We start from the raw sequence: 15,127 nt of genomic DNA on the forward strand, positions 1-15,127 counted from the left end.
CTAGACATAGATTTATGAAGAAATTAAAGACAGAATTGCTTTGGGATAAAAATTTCTACTGGAATGGAAATACAACAATTTAGGTGTGGAAAACTGGATTATAAAGTTTTATTTGATCTCTGATAAACAGTTTGCTTGGGTGGCTACTTATGAAACCAGTAAGAGTTGAGAGAGTTTTAAAAGAATTTCTAGAGAACTAGATTGAGAAGTACATACTTGACCTACTGTAAAACAGGAAAAAACACTCAGGAATTGTTCATCTTGAGAGGAACCAGCCTGATACATGTTGATCATACATGTGTCTATGCATAGAATGAGTTGCCATAAAGGGAGACAACAGCAAGCCAAGTTTCAGCTGTTGACTGGTAATAAATATATGAGGATAATTTGGTCTAAAATGCAATTGTACAAATGAAGTATCCAAGATATATTGTGAAAAAAATTAAAAGTTTGTGACTAATGACTATATGTGTTTGAAGGAGAATTAAAAACCATAAACAAACAAAACTGTTAAAAAAGCAAAAACAAACAAAAACATACAAGCTTTCAATTCTGGGGAATGCAGAGAGATGGTAGTACTATAATGGCCCTGGGGAAGTGAAAAAGGGGAGCTGTTTTTTTGAGGGCTGGAAAGGAGTTGATAAAATAAAACAGAAATAACTACAGCTGATAGGAGTAAAGAAAAATACTTAAAGATTTTCTGTGTGTGTATGTGTAGACAGCTTTAAGCATTAATTAGGCATTGTCATGTGCCACTCACAATATAATTATATTCTATGCTTAAGGCAATGTAGGATATGTAAAATGGTAGCTCTTTACATAGTCTCATAGACACTAGAGTAAAAAATCCTGGAAAACAAATATTTTCATTTAATGCTGTTTTGTTTTGTTTTACAATTGATCAAATATTTTAATTTGAAATTATTAATTTTATAGTTGAAATTATGCAACAACAACATAATTGCCACAGGTATGTTTTTTTTCTTTTGCCATGACTTCTTTGCATTGTTTTAAAATATTTCTCAATTAATGATGTATACTCATAACTCACTGGATATCCGTAACGTGCCAGTGAAAAACAATATGCAAAGATGTCTGAAAGTCAAGGAAGTTAAAACCAAATATAGAAATAGGCCTGAATGTCGCTAGAAAGGTAATAATAAATTGCACAAGTGGCTGTTACATCTTCAACTTCTGGATATTTCTGTCTGGATGCCATAGTGATTAATCAAGTTCGACATGTCCCAAATCTATTTCTTTATCTTCCTCATACACTCACCTCTTACTCCTCTTTTTTTCTCTTAATGGATATATAACTGTCCTCTGAGTTGCCCAAGGTAGAAACTTTATACACATGCCTAATTCTTTCCTCCTGAATCTTGAAATTCAATAAGCAAATTTTAATGGCTTGAATTTTTAACTTTTGTTCAATTTAGATTTTATATCTCATTCAACAATTTTACTGAGCACTACATTTATGTCATGTGTTGTGCTAGGGATACCAAAAAAAAAAAAAAAAAGGAAAAACAATTCCTACCCCCATAAAATTTACAATCTAGTGGGAAGAACAGGCATGAATCAATATGATAAAAACAGAACTAAAGTTGCAACTGTGTGTGAAAGAGAGAATACTCAGACATTTGACCCAATCAGGAAAGCCTCTCTGAATGATGGCACTTTAATTAAAATCAGAATTAAGGGAATAGGATCTTTCCAGACAAAATTAATAGTCATGAGTATATAGAAAGGCTGATTGATGTTGGAAGGATACAGCAAGTATATGTGAAGGAGAGAGAGAGAGAGAGAGAGGAGAGAGAGAGAGAGAGAGAGAGAGAGAGAGAGAGAGAGAGAGAGAGAGAGAGAGAGAATGATGAAAATGGGAAGACCAGAAGCAGGGTACCACATGTTCACATTTTTACCCTTATGGTTCTTACAAATTACATTTGCTTACTAAGTTGTGCCTCTTGTGTTTTTTACAAATCCTAGTCCATCATTTGCATTTTCTCTAAAATTATCTTTCTAAACCTAAATTTTATCTCGTTCTTCTAATATTTATAATTTCTTCAGTGGCCACTCTTGAACATAAAAACAAAGTTTACTTTCACAGCCTCATGAACTATACTCACCTACCCAGACGTATTTAAACACACAGTTTCAGAAAAGGAGGTCATCTTTATGTACCCATGACCGTGTATCTGCCAGTCCTCTGCATAAATAGTCCTCAGCTTTTCATCTGGTGAAAGCCCCTTCATCCTTCAGGGCTCAGGTCAAATATCTGCTCTTTCCCTGATCCCACTTCACTTTGAACATACATTTCACTGTACATACTAATGGTTTCTTTAACTGTCTCTCTCCCTAGACCATGAGTCACTTGATATTAAGGATCATTATTTACAAATTTGTAATGTCTGGTTTAGAGCATATTAAAACAGAAATCTGTGAAACAATTTATAGAAGAAAATAGTCATCATAACCTTTCCAAATAATTCTTTAAAAACCCATCTTTACTTCATAATACATTAAATAAATTAGTGCTTTAGGGAAAATAGGTTCTTTTAAAAAAAACAAAAATCTATTTCCATAGTATCTGAACCCTCTAACAATAAATCTTTGGGCCCATGTTATATTGAAAATATTTTCCATAACAAATAATTCTCAATAATAAAGTATTTAATCTTTATCTACAGAACTGTAGCATGCTATTACATTTTAAAAGTAAATGGTTATGTACTTTTTGCCTGATTTCTTACTAATTATTTCCATGACACACTCTACAGCAGCAGTTAGAAGAGGAAAAGGATGAGTTGATGTCTGACTTCAAAACTAATGTCAGAAGCTATCACAAGGCAGTTATTTTCAATTTCCCCTGTCTCAAACAGTCTAGCCATAAGAGGAAGAGAAGGAGGAGAGAAAAGCCTGAACTTGTAAAAACACTTCAATCAATCAGCACTTGCAAAAATCTTTAAAAATTTAGAAGAGTTAAGGGATAATGTCAAGGTGTTGGCATGTGTTATGCCTCTTCCACCTACTAAAATAAGGCCTCTTTTATACTCTTTCTATTTCCTGTTTTATTACTATTCTCATAGTCTAGGATACAGTCTTCTCTTGCCCAAATCTACTGAGTCTTCCAAACCCAGCTCAACCCTTCTCCACCAAGGAGTAGGTAATCTTTTAGTCTATAATCATCATCACTAACATCCTATGATTCCATAACTATATGTCTCTCTCACTGCTAATAATATTAGCAAAAGTCTGGGTATCAAAGGAGTCAGTAATTTTTCTCAAATATGGTATCTTACTTGAGCAGTAAACATATACAGCTTGCATAATTGTAAAAACTCAATTTATAGTCAATAGATAATTAATTGCCTTCTCAAACCAATGAGCTGTTTAATCATGAGACTGACATAATTTTGAAATGTTTTCTTATCTACATAATGAAAATAATATCTATTTCATAGTGTAAGAATCCATTGCAGTCATAATTTACATGTGCTTTATAAAAGCTAAAGAGCTTATTGTTTATTTTCTTAAATTTTACATTAATTTTGTTTAATTTCTCTAACTAAATATTTAGTTTGTTAGGAGGAATTGATGCTGTCTGGGCCTCAATTATACCATCTAAAATAAAGACAGTAATGACAACCTAACAGGATTATTGAGAGTGTAAAAGATATCACAGACCAACAGGGCATAACCCAGAGCTTAAGTACACATGGAACAAACCAATAACTTAGTTTCTCTCTTCTCTTTTCTGTATATTCCAGAGTGCCTACCTCAGAGGTTGGCATAGTGGCTGTTCACTCTATTATGAGGAAAATATGTTTCTTCTCTAACTGTTTAGAAATGGGTATATCCTTTCAAAGAAAATCACACTGTAACAAAGGGACAGTTACCAATGTAGTTTTTTTTTAGTAAGACTTAACTTATAAAAATCATACTTAAACATTAAAACTAATACTATCCATTCCTACAGAATTAATAATGAGAACACATCCTACAGAATTAATAATGAGAACACATCCCTCAATATTAGGAAATTTATGTGTAAAATACCTATCCATGTCTGAATGTTTTTTAACTGAAAGCATAAAGAATTATTGAGCTTTCAAGAGAAGATAGAAGATAGAAATGGCCTCCCCATTTGAAATGGAAACATACCCTCTTTCCCTTTCCTTGCCCTTAATCCTGCCCTAAAATTTTTACTTTTATAAAAAAATATATTTTTATTGATTTCAGAGAGGAAAGGAGAAGGAGAGAGGGATATAAAATCAATGATAAGAGAGAATCATCGATCAGCTGCCTCATGCACACTTCATGCTGGGGATCGAGCTGGCAACCTGGCATGTGCTTTGACCAGGAATCAAACCATGACCTCCTGGTTCATAAGTCAATGCTTAACCACTGATCCACGCCGGCCGGGCTAATATTTTCACTTTTTCAATGTATTGGGCATTTTCTAGTATTATAATTTACTCATTAATTATGTTTATTGATTATTTTCTGTATTTATCTGTTTTGTTTTCCAATCAATACCCAACAACTAGAATAATTATTGGAAACTAGCAGCATTGCAGAATATGTGGAAGAGATGCAATATCACTCTTGGCTCCATTGATTTATTTGTTTCCTGGCTCTTCTGTTCCCCAAAACTTGACAAGAACAGGGTTCAAAGATTTGGTTGTCAGATCAATATTTTCATTTCAAATACTTTTTTGAAAATTGAACAGAAGCCTGCTCTTGCAACACTGATAAAAGAGTCTGTCATTATTGAAGCAGGGGGTAAAAATAACACTCATGGGAGAATCTGGCCAAAGATTACCATGACAGCAGCCAGCTGTTTCTGTTCTAGGAAAGAACACGCCCTTGCTGGGTAAGAGGTTCCAGTTAGCCTAATTTTGATACACACTGGATGGTTGAGTTCTACATTTTATGCTTTCAACAAGTAAGTTACAGCTGAGCCAGAAATGTCAATGAAACAGACTGGACATTATAGACCCCTCAGACATCCCATCTTTCCTTGCAAAGTAAATGGACTATGAATTTCAGAAAAGAAGACTCAAAAATAGTATTGGTATTTTTTATTTTAACAATTGAAAATGTTTACCCCAGATTAACAGCTAAATTACAATATTAGGTGTTAATTTCTATTCAAAACTCTGTTTGAAAATGATAATACAATGTGGTCTCTTGGATGATTCCCGGGACATAAAAAGGATATTAGTGGGAAAACTGGTAAAATTCAAATAAAGTCTGGAGTTTCATTATTAGTTAAGTCCCAATGTTGGTTTCTTAGTTGTGACAAAAGTACTACGGTAAGGTAAGATGTTCACATTAGGGGACACTGGAGGAGGGATATATGGCAACATCCTGTACTATCTTTGCAACTTTTTTATAATTCTAAAATAAGTACAAACTAAAAAAGTTTACTTAAAAATGAAGAAGCCCTGGCTGGTGTGGCTCATTCAGTTGGTTGGAGCGTCATCCTGTAATCTGCAAGGTTGTGGGTTCAATTCCATACCTAGTTTGCAGGTTTAATCCCCAATCTGGGCAGGTATAGAAGGCAACCAATTGATATTCTCTGTTGCATTGATATTTCTCTCTCTCTTTCTTAAAATCAATAAGCATATCCTCAGGTGAGGATTAAAAAATAAATAAAGAAAGAAGAAAAATAACAAAGCAGTTTGGTCAAAATCTTACAATAAATATTTAGAAGACGAAATATGGGCACTCTTATTTTTATATTTCTTTGAATTGTTCATGTTTTCACCACTATTTTATTATTACAGTTCAGACAAGTACAATAAACATTATAAAAATAATGTATGTCTTTCTATAATTTAAAACACATGATTTCTAATAACCGTTAAATACCCTATCAAAAGGAGAAAATACAAAGGCCACCTGATTTTATTTAAAATGAATAAATAATGGGTTCAGTAGAAACCCATTTAAAGAATTCATTTTCTTGCTAAAGATGCTTATCTTAAGGTTTTTAAAAATTAATAGATTTCTATAAATTTAAGTTTATAATCAACAAATATAATTAATGATAAAGTGAGGTGAGGGTTCAAAATATGGGTCATCATGATTCCATTTGTGAAGAAATTTTAATGAGTAATATTTTTAAAGGCAATCACTTTAAAAATTAAAATCAGGAATATCTCCAAATATACTTTATGGGATTTAAAAGTGAATTTTTGGTTAATATGAGCCATGTGGCAATTCTTTGATCCTGGATTTCCCCACATTTCTGCTATTCTACTATAATCAGAAATTATCTTATGAAACACATGAAACTTAGTAAGACTTTTATTTGAAATACAACATAATCAAGAAAAACAAACTGGAGCCAAAGTAGCAAATTTTAAAATTCAGTAAAAGCAGCATTTACCCCTGGGAGGACTGGAAGTAGTAGCAAGTGGGAGTGTGGGATGATGGTGGTTCCTTCATCTACTGCTGTCAGTTTATGAATATTCATCAAGCTATATTCTTGAAATATGAACCCTTTATCATGTGTAAATAATACCTCCATGAAAAGGGAAAAAATTTAAATAAAACCATTAATCCATGCAATTTTAGTTAAAGAGGTTGCTGAATATAGGAGCTTCTCTATGACTTTTCAGTTCAAATTGTGTCTACTTGATGCACCAAGAAGGTCTGAGGCAAGTGGTTCCCAACTCTCCCATGACTCTAGCCTTGTGATCAGGCTCATTCTTTGGTTAATTAGTTGCTTGAAACGGCAAGTTTAAAATTTAATAACTTGGTCTCTAAGTGAAACATGGAAAAATCCCACCAACAAAATAATTCCAAATCAATCTATCTCGTTTCAAATTGAGGCCCAAATCCAACTACAAATATTAAAAGAATACCTACAGATGCAAGTGCCATGATAAGTATACAAGAAGAAAAAGGAGCCAGACTACATACCTTTCTACTCTTTAGTTGTACAGACAGGAATATACAAGTGAATAGATAACAGTTTTGCTAGATGATATGTAATTCATAGCAAACACTGAGGCAGTACTAGGCTTGCTGCTGCTTGGGAGGTTGGGCTTTCTAGACCAACACACTAAAATTTACTTATAAATTGTATATACAAACAATAACATTGCAGTGGCTGATGAGATTTATGTTGGATTTATCAAAAATAGGAATAGGTAACATTCTGGTATATTAGTTGGCAATATTTAGCTATGAACCTTTTTGACATAGTTAAAAATTAATGGCACATTGTCATTGAGAAGTATATGTAGAAAGCAGAGTTCTAGATAAAAAATAAAAATAATATTATAATTCTGTTAACTATAAATCCATAAATATGTTGCTGTGGCTTACAAACAAGCATGAGATCAAATGCTATATCATTTATTTAGAATGATGTACATTTTTAACCGTTCAACAAGTTATTTGAAAATGCTTATATTCCAGAACAGCAACAAAACCTTTTTAAATTAACTTTGAAAGAATAGTGAAACCTACATTTAAAAACACATGTCTTATTGGAAAATTAAATTCAGTATTTATCAGAGATATTAAACATTACTGAATATATAAATTAAACAGTGTAAAAATTCATTTGTCTCCTCAGTTTTAAATTCTAATAAAATATTAATGATCCGAAAGTGTATATAGAAAAGTAATAAATAAGAACATAAGTGGACACTTTGAAAGTCAAAGGGACAAGCAAAGGTTTTGAGCCTTCCTGGAAACAAATCAGAACTAGAATGAAAACAAAAAAACACAAGGAAAGCTGCATAGGCTCAATCTGCATAGGATTTTCTCAATCTGCAGAATATCCTGCCAAATAACAACAAAATCAGAGTTTCAGACAACATTCTTGGGTATATACATTCATTTTAGAGTAGTACTAAACAAAAGGACAGTGCCTATAACAACAGTCCAGCTGATTTCATTGACAACAAATAGCATATAGCACCTGTCACTAAGCTTCTTATGTTCAAACCTTCCATCTGAGATTATTAATGTTATGAGTATACAAAGAGAGATATAAAGATAGATAGAGATATATACTATGTACAATATATATAGATGCATGATATATATATACTATATACTACACATATATACTATATGCAGAGGTGGGTGAAGTAAGTTTACAGTTGTGAGTACATGAAACATAGTTTATTATTTAGTCTATTATTTTTCATACAACAACTATAAACCTACTTTTGCCCACTTCCATATACTATATTAAAGGTTTATAAAAATTGAAGGCAAAACATGATGACACAATGATTACATCAGGATTGTGAAAACTGGGTAATTTTGATTCACTTGGTTAGAATTTTCTGTTATTCTCTAAGCTTTTAAAAAATTGCAAATTATTTGGGGACATTTTTTCATCAGTATATAATTTATAATTTTTGGTGCCATAAAAACACATATATGTAAGAACATGTACATGGGAGGAGTTTAAAATATTAATAGAGAATATTTTGGGGAGTAAAACTCAAGAGGTTATTGATTTCTTATTCTATTCTTTCCTTCTTAAGTCTGCTGAGCCTATGTCCTCTTTGCAATGGTAAAGTTAAGGTTATTTTTAAAACTAATATGTAGAAGGAAGGGAATACTAGCACATAAGGGTAAAGATGACTGAGGCATCCTGATCCTACTAGTAGTGAAGCTCATCTATATAATAAAAACCCAGTGGTCGTAATGCTGTAACGACCAAAGACTGGTCACCAGGAGGTGCATTGATGGGTCCTGCGGCAGTGCCGGTGGGCAGGACTCTGCTCTGGGTCCCGCTGTGCCGGTGGGCAGGACTCTGGGGCCCATAGCTTGCACGGTGGCTTGCTGCAGCGGGCTACTCGCGCGCTGGGCCTCTAGTTACATTATAAAATTACTTAAAATGTTTTATTTAATACAGATAAACAGATGATCAAATCAATGAAAAAGAGTCTCCAAATACATTTAGCTATATATGAGGAATTAAATATAATAAAGTAAGCTTTCCATCACAAACAAGTTAAAAAATATCATCTAATAAATTTGGTTGAGATATTTAGCAGCAATTTGGAAGAAAAACATAGAAGAAAGGGTAAGTCAAAGCTAGTATGACATATTCTACCAAAGTAAATTCCAGAAAGGTTAATGAGTTGAATACCAAATTAAAACACTAAGTTATAAAAAACGTCAAAACAGCAGAGAATAGAGTAGACTATTTAAGAGGTTGCTAACAAATGTTTTTAGCTTTGATGTATGAGAGAAAATCAAAAGGAAACATTTATCACATTAAAATATACAAATTCAAAATCTCTGTACAAGTTTTAAAAAGCAGCAAAATATTGTGAAAATATTTACATCAAAATTTTGATACACAATATGTCTAATATAGTTTATTAAAATTTATAAAAAATAGAAGAGACAAATGAGAGAAGTTATAAATAACAATTAGCAAAAGATAAAATTAGAAATTATCAAAATATGTGGAAAGAATTGAATTCTTATTTGTAAGCAAATAACAAATTAAATTTGAGATACTGTTTTACAGGTACTAAACAAGCCAAAATAAATTTAAAAAAATAAGATGCTATAAAACTGTGGGGAACTTGTACACTACATTGTAATTGCATTTATAAGTCATTTTGAAAACAATATGGCAAAAGGTAGCAAGGGTGATAAAAATGTTTATCCTCTCTAGCTCAGACATTCCAGCTACAGAATTTATGTTGAACATATAATTCCTCATTCACAAAAGAGATTTGCACAAAAATTTTGGTGTATTCCATTATAGTAAAAAAAAGGGGGGGAGAGGAGGAAATGATTGTTAAATAACTGCATAATGAATAAGGTAACACAGATGTGTGAGAATTACTCAGCAATTGGGAAAATGCTTAATACATAATGATAAGTGAATAAAAAATATACCATGTTATAAGTGCTGTATTTTTTCAATTATGTAGAAAATACAAATGATAAAATGCAAAATATGAAAATAATTGATGTGTTAAGGTATAGTATAAATACATTTCCTAGTTTAAAAATATTTAAACCCAATTGTTTCTGATAATTGGCACACATATATGATAACCAGATAAAAACATGGTTTTATGAAATAAAAATATGTTTTATAAATAAGACATTTAGTGAAAAACAAATTTACAATCAAAGCATCGATTGTGTGTGTGTGTGTGTGTGTGTGTGTGTGTGTGGCTGAGAGAAGAACACATAGTCTCTATGTCTTTCACACATTTCCCTTCAGAAGTACAAATATATATAAATAATTACACGTGTTCTGTTTTTCTCACAGCCACTGTGAAGATGAAAGGAAACGGTAGGTGTGACAATACTTATCCTAGGTCATTCTAGGTGCTGGCACATTCTAGGTGCTCAAAAAATGTTCCTCACTACAAAGTCAAATGATGCCAAGCGTTGATTAAATTGTGTTATTAGTAAGTGCGATGCAAATGTTCTTCGTCTTTAAAATGAGGGAACTAAGACTGAGCATTTTAGGAGGCCCCACCAAATCTGAGGTTTCAGGAGTCTTTAAACTTCTGTGGAACAAGTGGAACATGAAGAAAGGTAGAAACCACGGATATGTGTACATTGCAGAGAAGCTTTAAAATCAGTGTGTCTGTGTGTATAAAATAAACTCTGTTAAGCACGAAACAAAATAAAGCGCACACACCTGCTTCGTTCGATTTCACAGCGCACCCTCAGGAAATGTTTGTCTTAAGCTGACACTCCATGACCCAGGTAGACACGCACCAATTCTACACTAACATGAAATGCTTTGTTTCTGGAGTGATGGACAATGCTTCTGACACAGGAGTGAACTATTTGATGAGAAATATGTGCCCCCTTTTCCTCCTCAAATACTTCTATGCACAAAGGCTGCTCATTGGAGGACCGAACATGCTGTGCAGCCTATTAAACCTGCCGGTGCTCGGGCTTGCGGAAAGCCACCTCTGGTGTAGATGGTCAAGTTCGCAGTTTCTAGGTTATGTCCACCTCTCGCTCCCCCAAACCAGTGCTATCCTCCACACCTGTGGAGGCTGGGATCTCTGATCCCCAAAGGCTTCTGGGCCACAGACATACCTGTTTCTTCTGGACCCTGAATGGCACGCTTCTTCCTGATGCTCCGACTGAAGTTGCTTTCTTGTGCAGCTGGTGGTGCAAAGATCCCCTAAGAGCAGAAAAAAAAAACAGGTTATGGCAAAGATATCTGAGGAAGGAGAGGCAGCACCGTGGGGAGGACTGTGCCTAGGCCCCACTCAGCTCTGCTGCTTCGAACTTACTTTCAGTGCCGAGGTGGCAGCTGGAGCTTCCTGCACAGCTGCCCTGGGGGCTGCTGCTCCCGCCCCGGGAGGGCCTGGCAGCTGCTCAGCTCGGTGCTCCAGCAGTTCCTCCCGCAGGCTCTTCAGCTCCGCTTGCAGGGCAGCCACTCTGCAGAAGGACACCACCGTGAGGCAGCAGGACACCAGGGCCAGCAGCAAGGTCAAGGCCAGCAGCGAGCCATCTCTGGAGAACCGGGCAGAGGGGCTTTCCTTCTGGGGGAGGATGGTGACATACTCCTTCAGTTTCATTTCTTCTCTTCTCTCAAGACCAGGAGAGAGGCGTGCCTGCTTCCCTTCTGTGGAGTCATTCATTTCACTCCTTGGACTTTGAAGGTTTGGGTCTTCAGAATAAGTGACCACGGGGAATGGGTCATTTCCTGTTATCTGTGTTTGTTGATGTCCTACATTGACTACAGCGGCCAGCTTGGCGCTTGCCCTCAGGAGAATTCTCCTGAATTTTCTTCTCCCCACACGGCTGCATCTCTGCCCCTACGTGCAATAGGTCTTCCTGGCATTCGCACTTCCAGCTGATTGCTCAATCGGTCTTCCTCATTTCACTTTCAGTTTTTCTCAGAATTTTAATGACATCTCAAAACATTCGGACACAAACGAGTCCCATAAATCTATTGATTCGGTGGAACTTAGGGTTTGAGAGAACTTCTAAGCGACATGAGCGTTTAAGGAGCTCCCCCTTTGGCATGATGAGAGAACTGGGTCTGCTGGGGCCATGTGGCTTTGCAGGGAAGGGGGAAAAAAAAACCTCAAGTTCCTGATGGTGTAAGAAAAAGAATTAATGTGAAGGTCAGATAAGCGAAGTGCCCTGGCATTGAACTGTACTCAGCTGGAGAGTGATTTATTAACAGTTCTCGAGTAGAAAATAAAATGAAGTATCCTCCAGGGAGACACAGGAGTCCGCTGGGGAGCAATCTTTCTATTATTATTGTAGCAAAGTAATAAGAATGTGAGTGAAATTTGTAAGCCTGTTTAGATTAGATTTGAGGAGGGTTCTTTGCGGGAGGGGGAATACATTTTAAAGGGAAGCCTGCGTCATCTTTTACCTCCCTGAGGAGGTGCCCACCTCTGCTGTTCCCATTCTGGAGCTTCTAGTACCCCTGTTTTGAAGGAGAATTGGCCTTACTTCCAGCTCCCAATGCCTCGGTCCCACCATTCATTGCTCTTTCCCTATAGCACCTTATGTACTAGTCCACATTAGGCTGCCTCTGCCCCAATCTAACAGGTTTACCAAGTGACCTATTCAAACCAGGGTCACTTTAGCTTCAAATCTCTATTGTTAGGCTTGGTGTTGTTGCAAGGACACCCAGCCTGAGTTGTCTACCTGGACATGCTCTGGTTTCTGGTTGCTTCGTCCCCAGCACCTACATATCCTGTAAGGAGCTCACACTTCAATAACGGAGTTACCAAGCCCTTGCCAGGGCCTGGTGAGGCACAACTGGGTGCGAAGACTGTGTGACGCATTAGCCCTATCTCACCACACATGTCTAGGTCATCTTCAAAAAGACAGTTACAAAAATAATTTCAGTGAAGGTAAGTAAGGGCTCCAAAGCCAGGGCGTAAAATGTGTAACCTCTCTGTTAAATGGCATGATAACCGTCCCTGGAATTTGTAGTGAGGTTTACCAAAATGTAAGACAAACGACATGTAATACGCTTCCATTTTTATTCATTGCCATTGTCATGACATGAACTGGTTCTTTCATTCACCCATCCCATGAAATAGGTTACATTACAAAGTCCCACAATAGAGCACTTGTAACCTCTGCAAGAGTTTCCCATGCAAACAGCTGCTGAAGAGTAGGCACATCTGCACCTTTACCAAGTGTCCCTGAGCTACCCTCCCGTGTTTCCTCATTGTCTCGCTAAGTGTGATTTCAGCAGACTTACTCATTTTTACCTACTGGGATTGTTATTTTTCCCTTCATGCCCACAAGTCCAAAGATCTTTTTAAATGACTTTACAAAAATAATAAATTATTTTAATCATTACCTTGGTCCTCCAAATGAGCTGCTCTCTAATCTCCCTCGTGGAAGTCTTCTATGAGAGTGTGTGCAAACTCTTTTGGTCAGACATCAGGCAATACAAGTCTTTTGTCACAGCTTTTGTTTCCATGTCAATCAGATAGTGTTCCAATTTTTAAAAAGCATTAGTTTGGGAATTACATTAAACCCTTCTGACTGAAAGTAACTGAAATGACTCAGATTACATGTGTGTGTTAATATTACCCAAAAACGTAGAAATAAAAGAATTCAAGGCAGTGCTAGAAATCAGTTGCTCTCTTTCTTCTTTCACTCAGGACACCTGCTCATAGCCACTGCGTCTTTCTGGGAGTCAACCTTCTTCCATTGATGACTGGCCATTGGTCTCCATATTCTGTTGTAAACGTTCTGAAGAGAAAGGGAATAATTACTTGCTTTAGAGAATTCCCTCTGCCTTTGTTGCTCTGTTGGGCAGAGAACATCATTGCCGACTCTCTCAAGAGGGAGCCACTGACCACCCTATGTGCAGGCTAATTTAGAACATGTAGCCCACCTTGGATCAAGCAGTGGGCAACTCTGAACACAGAGAGAGCTAGTGTTTCCTCCCCAAACGGCAGCGCGGAGGCCTCCCCTGACCAGACATGGGGCAAGCAGACTGTGCCATTTGCATGTCTTCCATTGATGATCACGCAATTTCTCTGAAGACAGGTAGAAATCTAAGAGGCATTCATCTGCTTTTGAATTTCTTATTAGAAGAACAAGAGGAAGTTATTATTCCATAAATTAAAGATCTGTTTCCTGTGGAGGAAACGGTTTGACAGTAATTCAACCGAAATTCTGTTAAACAAATAGCATGTTTATTTACTGAATAAGACACCAAACCACAGGTTTATTCATGGGAGGAAAAGCTGCCCTACCTGAGCCACAGAGTTCTCTGTCAGTATTTTGCTATTTTTCACCCACTTCTTTTTCTCAACTGGAATGTAAAGCATTCTCCTGTAACATAGCTATACAAAATTTAATGAACAAATTGAGATACCATGTTCCTTGTCTCATTCACTTAGGAGCGGGCAGGGAGGAATGTGTGATGGCACATTTAAAAAGAATTTAAGTTATCCAAGGGACTAAACCGTAGCAAAAAACAAACATCCACTCTTTGAATGCTTGCTTCTTATACCGACATCTTCACCAATATTTAAGAAGTTTAATAATAAACTTCTAGCGTAATAGTACTATGAAGAACTAGCGGTTTGGGGAAATCCCTTGTAAACCCCTTTCTTTGAGGAAAAGATTGCCTTTCATAAGAGTTATATCATTCAAGCACAGAGACAGTTTTTCTAGATAAGCAGAAGTACCTGAAAACAGATCTGGGTAAAATGGCTTCTAAAGTACTCAGAATATTAAAAATAGTTTCATTTTTTAAAAAATCATGCTGTTGTCTGGTAGAAATAGATATGCAATCAGTGGTTATTATAGTTACAGTGAAACTTGATTTCAAAGGCTAAATGCTAACCACTTGTATAACTTAACTGCAAAATAAGCATATGCTTTTAAAATTATACAACTCTAGTCATTTCCTGTACAAAAAATAATGTCAGTAGCAAGGCTGATTTCTTTCTTAATAGACATATTAAAAAGAGAAGTGTGTATGTATTTGCTGGAGCTTAATTTTTGTCATTGTTGGGGGGAAAAATGCACTTTAGTAAAAACTTCATTTTCATTCGTGAATATGTTCTCTATTTGTTGTGCAGATGCTTTCAAATTTAATGCTCTTGAATGTTAGTCTTTATTTAAGTGTATTTTAAATAAATTTCTGTGTATTCAATGCTATTTT

General features: G+C 35.7%; 1 protein-coding gene across 3 annotated transcripts in view; it reads right to left on the minus strand.

Moving 5' to 3' along the window:
* The window catches only part of TNFSF13B (TNF superfamily member 13b), a 31,285-nt gene extending 19,550 nt beyond the window's left edge, over positions 1–11,735 (minus strand). For 2 of the 3 annotated variants that reach the window (XM_079778796.1, XM_079778795.1), the window contains exons 1-2: positions 11,262–11,641; positions 11,062–11,146 (exon numbers count right to left, since the gene is read on the minus strand). In XM_079778796.1, coding sequence (XP_079634922.1) covers positions 11,062–11,146; positions 11,262–11,612 — 436 coding nt within the window. In that variant the 5' untranslated portion in view covers positions 11,613–11,641. Of the gene's footprint in view, positions 1–11,061; positions 11,150–11,261 lie in introns of all 3 variants that reach the window. The other variant, XM_079778797.1, reaches the window with a different exon arrangement.
* Between the last annotated feature and the right edge of the window lie 3,392 nt (positions 11,736–15,127).

The sequence above is a fragment of the Cnephaeus nilssonii genome (genome assembly GCF_951640355.1).
Source record: "Cnephaeus nilssonii genome assembly, chromosome: 8".
In the NCBI taxonomy this organism is placed as follows: Eukaryota; Metazoa; Chordata; class Mammalia; order Chiroptera; family Vespertilionidae; genus Cnephaeus; species Cnephaeus nilssonii.